Source organism: Eurosta solidaginis, chromosome 2 (assembly GCF_040869045.1).
Source record: "Eurosta solidaginis isolate ZX-2024a chromosome 2, ASM4086904v1, whole genome shotgun sequence".
Taxonomy (NCBI): Eukaryota; Metazoa; Arthropoda; class Insecta; order Diptera; family Tephritidae; genus Eurosta; species Eurosta solidaginis.
Genome location: NC_090320.1, coordinates 226734262 through 226746346, shown reverse-complemented (window position 1 = coordinate 226746346; position 12085 = coordinate 226734262). Strand labels below are relative to the sequence as shown.

The following is a 12085-nucleotide window of genomic DNA, read 5'->3' as shown; positions in this document are numbered from 1 at the left end:
ACCCACTTAATTTCCTCTTATTTCTTTACAGTTTACCCGCGCGTCGAGGTTGGACCACAGAACCCGCTGCGCATCGAACGTGATCATATGGCCAAGCTCGAGTGCAATGTGGACGCGAAACCGAAAGTTTCCAACGTGCGATGGTCACGCAAGGGACAATACGTTAGCGCTACGCCCACGCATACCATTTATCGAGTGGGACGACATCATGCAGGCAAATATACGTGCACTGCCGATAACGGATTGGGTAAATCTGGTGAAAAGGATATATTATTAGATGTACTCTTCCCACCGGTAGTTGTAATCGAATCAAAAACGCACGAAGCCGAAGAAGGTGAGACAGTGTTGGTGCGCTGTAATGTTACATCAAATCCACCACCGATCACAATCGAATGGTTAAAAGAAGGAGCGGCAGATTTTCGTTTCACCGGTGAACTGCTGACGCTAGTCTCCGTGCGCGCAGAACATGCTGGTAACTACATTTGCCGGGCTGTTAATCTCATGAACCCATTCAACTCAAAACGTGTAGAAGGTGTGGGAAATTCAACGGTAGCGCTGCTAGTGAGACATCGTCCAGGCCAAGCATACATAACACCGAACAAGCCAATTGTGCATGTCGGCAATGGCGTAACGCTCAGTTGCTCGGCCAGTCCACCTGGTTGGCCTGTGCCACAATATCGTTGGTTTCGGGATGTAGACGGAGAATTTAGTAATACGCAGAAGATACTAGCGCAAGGACCACAATATTCTATACCAAAAGCGCATTTAGGAAGCGAGGGAAAATATCATTGTCATGCGGTGAATGAGTTGGGTATTGGTAAGATGGCCACCACAATACTCGAAGTACATCAACCACCACAATTTCTAGCTAAATTACAACAACATATGACAAGACGTGTGGGTGATGTAGATTATGCTGTGACTTGTAGCGCTAAAGGGAAACCTACGCCCATTATACGTTGGATTAAAGATGGCACAGAAATATTAGCGGCTGGACGAAAAATGTACGATATACGTACAACACCCAGTGAGGGGGCAGGTGGTGTGGTGACTGTACAAAGTATTTTAAAGTTTCGTGGCAAAGGGCGTCCAAATGGTAATCAGTTAGTACCTGGTGATCGTGGACTCTACATATGCTTGTATGAAAATGCGGTTAACTCAGCCAACTCGAGCATGCATTTACGTATCGAGCACGAACCTATAGTGTTGCATCAATACAATAAAGTAGCTTATGATTTACGTGAGTCGGCGGAAGTGCTATGTAAGGTGCAAGCCTATCCAAAACCAGAATTTCAATGGAAATTCGCTAATAATCCATCACCTTTGACCATGTCCTCTGATGGCCATTATGAGATTGCTACACGCGTAGACAATAATGATATCTACACTTCAATCCTACGTATAAATCACATCTCCCACATGGACTATGGCGACTATACATGCCGTGCTGTCAATCCACTCGATACAATACGCACACAGATCAGATTACAACCGAAAGGCGCACCAGAGCGACCGACTGCTTTGAAAGTAATGGAAATATCACATAATTATGTCATACTCAGCTGGATACCTGGTTTCAATGGTGGCATGCTTAGTACAAAATTTCTAGTTACTTATCGACGTGTGGCAACGCCACGTGAGCAAACTTTATCCGATTGTGCTACACACACCTACACCACAGGAATTGTGAGTAATAGTGTGAGCAGTGGCAGTAGTAGTACTGCTCTTACATCAGCCGACTTGTTAGAATTCGATTGCTATCGTGATAATCCATGTAAAGTGATGCCATTGGATCAATATCAAAGTTATATGTTCAAAGTATATGCACTTAATTCGAAAGGTAGTTCTGGTTATTCGAATGAAGCTTTGGCTACTACAAAAGTAAGTAAAATTCCGCCACCACTTCATGTCACTTACGATCCGGATTCACATATTTTGGGTATAAATGTGGCGGCGACATGTTTGTCATTAATTGCAGTTGTCGAATCGTTGGTTAATCGCGCATCACCAGTGGCCACATGGGAGATTGTGGACACGGTCACATTATTACCATCCGGCACAGAAGCCACATTCAAAGAGTCCGTAATCAATCACATTCCACAAACGACACACTATAGCGCTAGCGGTCGTACATTGGGACATGCTGAGGACGTAACATTGGCATTGGCAGAGACGGCGCAGGGGCCGACGATGCGTGTAAAGTTGTGTCTACGTACAAATCATGAGCATTGTGGGCAGTATGCAAATGCGGAAAGTAAGTAACTGATAATTTTTCTTATTTAGTGGGAATGTGCATATATACAGTTGCGAACACGAAAATAGCATTGTCAATTTCGATCAAATTTTGTTAAATATATTCCTTTTTACCATTTCCTTAACTTAAGAAAAAACTTCCATAAATTTTTTAACCAAAATATGCAAACATTCTTAAAGACTTCTTTGAAAAAATTGGTGTTGGAAAGACGCTTCCAGCAGGGGAGTTGAAACGGACCTCCAGACTCTGAAAACTTCGAAAACAAATCCATTGCGGTAGTGCAGTGGCGGATAAACTGGAGAGAGAAAACAGCTCAATGGCGTTGCGAGTCCCACAAATAAACCTCCAACACAGTTAATTAGCATCAAGCGAGCTTCTTCTGACTCTTGAAGATGGTTCATTTGATGTGGCGCTTATAGAGGAGCAATGACTCTCATCTGGAGGAAAGGCTTCTGGACTTTGCGCTCGCTTATTCTGCGTTTATTACGCAAAGACGAAAAGCAGGATTAGAGCGGATCCGTTAGGACGACGGAGAACGGTCACAGAGTAGTGAAAGGTCCCTTGAAACACTACTTAAAACACGCTTCCCATCAGGAGATTATACGGAAGAGGTATGCAACTACGTCCCATTACGGAGCGAGAGGTACCAGGATTGGTGACAAATAGCAAAATTGGATTGGTAATAAAAACGTTTGCCAAGTTCAAATCGCCGGGTCTAGATGGGATATTCCCTGCTATGCATGTTCAGCTGCGGAATGATCACATCGCAATGGGTTCTATGCGAGGCAACAAAATTTCTAAATAGAGCAACGCCGCAAACTGAGGTTCCATCACCAATGCTTTGGATGCTGGTTATATAACCAATTGCGAAGTTGATTCGGCGGAGCACCAGTCAAAACTTACGGCATATACAGGTGACGTTTCAGGTGAAATGAAAAAGGGACAGGAGTTGCATATGACCCATCAATCTGGAAAGGAGTGGGAAAAGGCGCGGCGCTGCAAAATTTCTAAGATCATGTGCAAGGCTTACGATATTAGACTCACAAAGTGGCTCATATCTCTGAAGAGAGAACATTTAGGGCTTACGATGGGCATACTAACTAAACACTGCCCTCTGGGCATCACATGCTTATATGTTAGGACACGTCAGTAACAGCAGGTGTAGGAATTGCGAGCTGCAGTATCAAACTGTTGAGCTTTTTCTGTGTACGTGTCCTGCGCACGACAGATCAAGGCTCCTGCTACTAGCGGCGGCATATTTGCCAGATCTCGAGGCAGCAATCAAGCTAAATCCTATAAAGAGTATTTGGCAAAAGGACAGAGCTATTTTATAACATAAGTCCTGGCACCTGATTGGGATTCCTCCGCCAGGTCGTCAAATCAATTTTGGTAACACTATAGACACATTCAGGTCTTTATTGACCGTCCAGTTCAACTCAACCTAAAATTCGAAAAAAAAATCGAAAATTTAGGAAATTTTGAGGAAAACTTCCAGTTTCTTATTTAGAGTTTATTTGATATTTTCTTGCATATAAAAAAATTTTCTCGAGTTTTCTAATTTTTGCGAAAACGTTTTTGAGGTTGGCTTGAATAGTTTCATTAAAAAATTTCACGAAAGTTTTTTTTTTTTAACTATCGAAATTAAAAACAAGTAAGGAAGGTTAAGTTCGGGTGTAACCGAACATTACATACTCAGTTGAGAGCTGTGGAGACAAAGTAAGGGAAAATCACCATGTTGTAAAAAGAACCTAGGGTAACCCTGGAATATTTTTGTATGACATGTGTATCAAATGAAAGTCATTAAAGAGTATTTTATGAGGGAGTGGGCCATAGTTCTATAGGTGGACGCCATTTAGGGATATAGCCATAAAGGTGGATCAGGGTTGACTCTAGAATGCGTTTGTACGATATGGGTATCAAATGAAAGGTGTTAATGAGTATTTTAAAAGGGAGTAATCCTTAGTTCTATAGGTGGAAGCCGTTTCGAGCTATCGCCACAAAGGTGGACCAGGGGTGACTCTAGAATGTGTTTGTACGATATGGGTATCAAATGAAAGGTGTTAATGAGTATTTTAAAAGGGAGTAATCCTTAGTTCCATAGGTGGACGCCGTTTCGAGATATTGCCACAAAGGTGGACCAGGGGTGACTCTAGAATGTGTTTGTACGATATGGGTATCAAATGAAAGGTGTTAATGAGTATTTTAAAAGGGAGTAATCCTTAGTTCCATAGGTGGAAGCCGTTTCGAGATATCGCCACAAAGGTGGACCAGGGGTGACTCTAGAATGTGTTTGTACGATATGGGTATCAAATGAAAGGTGTTAATGAGTATTTTAAAAGGGAGTAATCCTTAGTTCCATAGGTGGACGCCGTTTCGAGATATCGCCACAAAGGTGGACCAGGGGTGACCATAGAATTTGTTTGTTCAATATGGGCATCAAACGAATGGTGTTAATGAGTATTTTAAAAGGGAGTGGGTCTTAGTTCTATAGGTGGATGCCGTTTCGAAATATCGCCACAAAGGTGGACCAGGGGTGACTCTAAAATGTGTTTGTACGATATGGGTATCAAACTAAAGGTGCTAATGACGGTTTTAAAAGGGAGTGATGGTTGTTGTATAGGTGGTCGCCTTTTCGAGATATCGCCATAAAGGTGGACCAGGGGTGACTCTAGAATGCGTTTGTACGATATGGGTATCAAATGAAAGGTGTTAATGAGTATTTTAAAAGGGAGTAATCCTTAGTTCCATAGGAGGACGCCGTTTCGAGATATCGCCAAAAAGGTGGACCGGGGGTGACCCTAGAATTTGTTTGTTCAATATGGGCATCAAACGAGTGGTGTTAATGAGTATTTTAAAAGGGAGTGGGCCTTAGTTCTATAGATGGATGCCGTTTCGAAATATCGCCACAAAGGTGGACCAGGGGTGACTCTAGAATGCGTTTGTACGATATGGGTATCAAATGAAAGGTGTTAATGAGTATTTTAAAAGGGAGTAATCCTTAGTTCCATAGGTGGACGCCGTTTCGAGATATCGCCAAAAAGGTGGACCAGGGGTGACCCTAGAATTTGTTTGTTCAATATGGGCATCAAACGAGTGGTGTTAATGAGTATTTTAAAAGGGAGTGGGCCTTAGTTCTATAGATGGATGCCGTTTCGAAATATCGCCACAAAGGTGGACCAGGGGTGACTCTAGAATGTGTTTGTACGATATGGGTATCAAATTAAAGGTATTAATGACGGCTTTAAAAGGGAGTGATGGTTGTTGTATAGGTGGTCGCCTTTTCGAGATATCGCCATAAAGGTGGACCAGGGGTGACTCTAGAATGCGTTTGTACGATATGGGTATCAAATGAAAGGTGTTAATGAGTATTTTAAAAGGGAGTAATCCTTAGTTCCATAGGTGGACGCCGTTTCGAGATATCGCCATAAAAGTGGACCAGGGGTGACCCTAGAATTTGTTTGTTCAATATGGGCATCAAACGAATGGTGTTAATGAGTATTTTAAAAGGGAGTGGGCCTTAGTTCTATAGATGGATGCCGTTTCGAAATATCGCCACAAAGGTGGACCAGGGGTGACTCTAGAAAGTGTTTGTACGATATGGGTATCAAATTAAAGGTATTAATGACGGCTTTAAAAGGGAGTGATGGTTGTTGTATAGGTGGTCGCCTTTTCGAGATATCGCCATAAAGGTGGACCAGGGGTGACTCTAGAATGCGTTTGTACGATATGGGTATCAAATGAAAGGTGTTAATGAGTATTTTAAAAGGGATTAATCCTTAGATCCATAGGTGGACGCCGTTTCGAGATATCGCCATAAAAGTGGACCAGGGGTGACCCTAGAATTTGTTTGTTCAATATGGGCATCAAACGAATGGTGTTAATGAGTATTTTAAAAGGGAGTGGGCCTTAGTTCTATAGATGGATGCCGTTTCGAAATATCGCCACAAAGGTGGACCAGGGGTGACTCTAGAATGTGTTTGTACGATATGGGTATCAAATTAAAGGTATTAATGACGGCTTTAAAAGGGAGTGATGGTTGTTGTATAGGTGGTCGCCTTTTCGAGATATCGCCATAAAGGTGGACCAGGGGTGACTCTAGAATGCGTTTGTACGATATGGGTATCAAATGAAAGGTGTTAATGAGTATTTTAAAAGGGAGTAATCCTTAGTTCCATAGGTGGACGCCGTTTCGAGATATCGCCATAAAAGTGGACCAGGGGTGACCCGAGAATTTGTTTGTACAATATGGGTATCAAAAGAAAGGTGTCAATAAGTATTTTAAAAGGGAGTAATCCTTAGTTCCATAGGTGGACGCCGTTTCGAGATATCGCCATAAAGGTGGACCAGGGGTGACCCGAGAATTTGTTTGTACAATATGGGTATCAAAAGAAAGGTGTTAATGAGTATTTTAAAAGGGAGTGAGCTTTAGTTCTATAGGTGTACGACTTTTCGAGGTATCTCAATAAAGTTGGACCAGGGGTGACTCTAGACTTTGTTTGTACGATATGTGTATCAAATGAAAGGTGTTAATGAGTATTTTTAAAAGGGAGTGGGCGTTCGTTCTATAGGTGTTCGCCTTTTCGATATATCGCCATAAAGGTGGACCAGGGGTGACTTTAGAATATGTTTGTACGATATGGGTATCAAATTAAAGGTGTTAATGGTTATTTTAAAAGGGCGTGGGAATTAGTTCTATAGGTGGACGCCTTTTCGAGATATCGCCATAAAAGTGGACCAGGGGTGACTCTAGAATAAGTTTGTACGATACGGGTATCAAATTAAAGGTATTAATGAGAGTTTTAAAAGGGAGTGGTGGTAGTTGTATATGTGAAGGCATTTTCCAGATATCGACCAAAAAGTGGACCAGGGTGACCCAGAACATCATCTGTTGGATACCGCTAACTTATTTATATATGTAATACCTGCCAAGATTTTAAGGGTTTGTTATTTCGCCCTGCAGAACTTTTTTCATTTTCTTCTACTTAATATGGTAGGTGTCACAACCATTTTATAAAGTTTTTTCTAAAGTTATATTTCGCCTCAATAAAACAATCCAATTACCTTACCATGTTTCATCCCTTTTTCGTATTTGGTATAGAATTATGGCATTTTTTTAATTTTTCGTAATTTTCGATATAGAAAAAGTGGGCGTGGTCATAGTCGGATTTCGTTAATTTTTCGTACCCAGATAAAGTGAGTTCAAGTAAGCACGTGAACTAACTTCATTAAAGATATGCCGATTTTTTGCTCAAGTTATCGTGTTAACGCCCATGCGGAAGAACAGACGGACGACTGTGTATAAAAACTGGGCGTGGCATCAGCGGATTTCGCCCATTTTCACAGAAAACAGTTAACGTCATAAAATCTATGCCCCTACCAAATTTCAAAAGGATTGGTTAATTTTTTGTTCGAATTATGGTGTTAAAAGTATCCTAGACAAATTAAATGAAAAAGGGCGGAGCCACGCCCGTTTTGAAATTTTCTTTTATTTTTGTATTTTGTTGCACCATATCATTACTGGAGTTGAATGTTGACATAATTTACTTATATACTGTAAAGATATTTAATTTTTTGTTAAAATTTTACTTTAAAAAAAAATTTTTTTTAAAAGTAGGCATGGTCCTTCTCCGATTTTGCTAATTTTTATTAAGCGTGCATATAGTGATAGCAGTAACGTTCCTGCCAAAGTTCATCATGATATTTTCAACGACTGCCAAATTACAGCTTGCAAAACTTCTAAATTACCTTCTTTTAAAAGTGGGCGGTGCCACGCCCATTGTCAAAAATTTTACTAATTTTCTATTATGCGTCATAAGTTCAACCCATCTACCAAGTTTCGTCGCTTTATCTGTCTTTTGTAATGAATTATCGCACTTTTTCGGTTTTTCGAAATTTTTAGATATCGAAAAAGTGGGGCGTGGTTATAGTCCGATATCGTTCATTTTAAATAGCGATTTGGGATGAGTGCTCAGGAATCTACATACCAAATTTCATCAAGATACCTCAAAATTTACTCAAGTTATCGTGTTAACGGACGGACGGACGGACGGACATGGCTCAATCAAATTTTTTTTCAATCCTGATTATTTTGATATATGGAAGTCTATATCTATCTCGATTCCTTTATATATGTACAACAAACCGTTATCCAATCAAACTTAATATACTCTGTGAGCTCTGCTCAACTGAGTATAATTAAAAATATCCCTGCGAAATTTGGTTAAAATGCACTGCTATTTTCGTGCTCGCATCTGTAGATATTTATATTTTGTTGTAGCATTGAAATGTTTTAATTTTAATTATTTTTCCCACAAATATGTTACTGTCCATTCCGCTGTGTTCTTTTCTTCTTAAATTTTCTGTTCCTATCTTCGACTTCTGCTCAGTCTGAATTGGTAGGAACTGTACTTAAATACCAACATATATCCCTTTGCAATGCACCAAGAGTAGATCAGATGGAAAAATTACATTGAAGATGGCACATCGCCAACATACCGAGAACAAATTTCATAAGGCGTGGTGAAAAACAAAAAAGTTTTACTCTTCCAGTTATCAACGAAACAAAATGTGTTATCTTAGTGCCGCCTTCACTGGGAGCAGGCTGGTACACTTTCGGTGCATGGTTTCTAAGCTCTATATGAAGTACAGGTCTGGCTGATATCCCGCTAAAGCTGTTGCGTTTTCCGCAGATGCTGCGGCATCTCTTCAAGTATCCTAAAAATCTCATCAGCGGAGGGAAACGGGTACTGGTTTGTTTTCCTGGCTAGTCGATCTTATCCGCGAGCGTATAAAATGTAGCTCCAGCTGAAAAAACTAACACACTTTTCCTAACCCTCCAAATGTAGTCACTGAATGTTCGCTTTAAGGTTATAAAGACTATGCATTCAGAAAAAATCTAATTGGCCGTTACATTCTTTGAAACTCATGGAAAGGAATCCAGATACATTGCATCCAAGTCAACGAAGTTTATTGGAACAGAGCTGGCTAAGGAAATCTTGAGCGAAGTATGATAATTTCCTAAGACTATGTGGGAGCGTTTCCGTCATCATGGGACAAAGCGTTATCGCAAAATACAGGTGTCGTATTCACTTCGAAAATAAGAGACCGGGGAATGTTAATGCTTATGATTGCAAGTTTCTTACCTACTGGCCGTAAAGTTATACTATATTGCTCTAAGATGTTGTCTCATGTGTGGGTCGAAAAACAATGCATGATGAATGATGAATGCGAGACAACTCCCATACCTCCCTCGCAGGAGCCTTGTCTATTGTATGGGAAAAATTCGGATGTTTATAAAGTCAATTCTTTCATATATTTGTTATCTTCTCGCTTAATCTGTTACCTGGGGTCAGAAGCGGATGCGTGTACTTTGATCTTATGCTATCAAGTCTTGGTCGTGCATGTTGTCGCAAGCATGGTATTCAAAGTCTTATGTTCAGTGCCATAGAGCCAGCGTTGTTGGTTGCATAAATCGGCAATACGGCACAACAAATATGTCTGTCAAGGGTATTGATGAACATGGTTTGAAGAACCAGGAAGCTGCAGTTCTCTGATCTCACTAGTGTTAAAACCGTTATAGGAGGCCAGTGGGAGATAGAGGTAAATATTCGGCATTACTTCAAACTTTGGAGAGCTTAATTCTGGAAAGCAGCGGTCAAGGCGCAAGCCTCAAAGTCAGTTTGGAGTTACAAGCGCCTACCAAGAAATTATTCGGTGGGTATTCCTATGGTATCTTTTAAGGTCCATGTGAAGACAAATACTATAATCAAAACGAACTTTCTCTGGTTAGCGTATATGACATCAAGACCAATGTAAAAAGGCACGCAAACACACTTTTAGCGCCAAATAAATAGGAGCTATAAAAGCTGCAGTCCTACGGAGGATAAACAATCTGTGCATCATCGGCTTTCTCATTGTCCGGAATTAGGTAGAAATTGGATAGCTCTTCCTCGATAACCATTTTCCATGTTCTTTGGAGATGTTCGAGCTCAAAATTCGGGCAACGTCTATATTTTTTGACTCCACGAAGGGGTTTGAAGCACCACAATGGGACAATCACTTTCAGCCAATAACCAGGCTTTATCTAAGCCAATCTATGAACATAGATTATCAAAACGGTTCCTCCAGGAATACACACATATATTGAAATTGCTCTGAGTACACATACAATTAAATTAAATCGAGGAACGATAACCTCGAGAGAAAATTTTGGACCGGCTTCTCTTCCAACTTGCGACGTGCTTCTTTTTTTTAATTTTTCTTAAAAATTTGGCGAGACCGGCTTTCATGTTTTATGCCGACTCCGAATGGCATATGCGAGGCAGATAAATTTTCACTGAAAAGCTTTTCATGGCAGAAATACACTCGAAGTGCTTGCCGATTCACTGCCGGGGAGCAACACCGCTAACAAAAACTTGTTTCCAATTGAAAAACCTCTTTTAAATTTCTTTGCTGAGACTTGAACCCAGGCTCTTCGGTGTGATAGGCGGAACACGCTAACATCACACCATAGCGGCCGCCTCACCTGAACAATTTTTGAAGAGCTTAAAACCTTACAAGAGACCTAGGGCATAGGCCTTCGGTAGCATCTTAGCTGAAAGTTTCTTAAAATCAAGCTATTTCTTGTCCAGTGGTTTGTCAATGTATGTGGCAAGTGTATCTGATTGAGCCGACGACCACAAAGAAGCCACTTACTTATTTCTCCAACGTTTCCATGGCCTCGTTTCCGCCTGATTTATATAGTACATGATTTCCAAATAAGGACAGCAGGCCTAAGTTTTATGTGTAAAGTAAAAACTGGGTTTTTTGATAGGCTCTTAGTTCTTTTGTTCCACCGCTTAATTCATATGTGACAGCTATCTTTACTGGAGTGGATTTTCCACTTGTTCTTGTAGCGATAAAGACTCGTGACTATATTGATCTTTCTTGTAGCCGGAAGTTTACCTTTCTTTAGCCTTAAATATTTCCGTCCTCTAAGAACTCAAAGTATTTTATCTTTTTGAGAGCAGCCCATTTCATAGCACTCGTTTCTCCACCAATACATCCTCATTTCACGCATTCACTTTAACTCCTTCGCATGCAAATAAATTACGATTTTAATTTAATGTCTACACATTGTCTATGTTTTCTCCTCCCTCTAATTTCATGTCGTCCGCATTCGCTAATTCACGTACAAACTACTAATACTTTTTTGGATGGATTTTATCACACCACCACCAACGCCATAGTTGGTAAATCATATATGCGCGAGACGTCAACGCTAACGACATCCGCCATAATAGCCATAATCGTCTCATCCATTGCATTTCTACTATTTTCCGGACTTTTATTGCTTTTTTGTCACTGTCGACATGCTGCGTCAAGCAAAAAGGCGGCGTCCAACAACACAACCACCACATCTCCCGCCAAAGAATATGACATCGACTCAGGTCGTCCATCTATTGTGGCGCAAACAAATCAGGCACCACCACCGTATTATCCAACCGGTAGTTTGGATAGAAAATCACTGGATTCACATGCGATGGAGCCAACACATGCAGTCGTACAAGATAACGAAGAGCAGCTGCATCAGCAACAACAGAAATCGGCATCCACTGTTGCGGCTGGCATGACAGTATATGGCTCACAAAATGGTTATGGTTATCATGTCACATCAGCTCTTGGTGGCGATAGCGGCAGCAATGATGCGGATAACTATCAAGTGACGCCATTAGCGCACCCATCCATTGCGGGTCGTTCTGAGTGTAAGTACCTTCATCTTAGTATAACTAAATTCTGTATCTTACTTACGTATGTACTGTGTACTTGTATGTACCCTTTGCCTACCTCCCT

At 40.9% G+C, this 12085-nt stretch overlaps 1 protein-coding gene across 4 annotated transcripts in view; it reads left to right on the top strand.

Moving 5' to 3' along the window:
• fred (friend of echinoid) overlaps positions 1-12085 on the top strand; it is an 804301-nt gene that overhangs the window by 687202 nt on the left and 105014 nt on the right. For all 4 annotated transcript variants that reach the window (XM_067767197.1, XM_067767196.1, XM_067767195.1 and 1 more), the window contains exons 6-7: positions 32-2254; positions 11482-11997. In XM_067767197.1, coding sequence (XP_067623298.1) covers positions 32-2254; positions 11482-11997 — 2739 coding nt within the window. The remainder of the gene's footprint in view (positions 1-31; positions 2255-11481; positions 11998-12085) is intronic.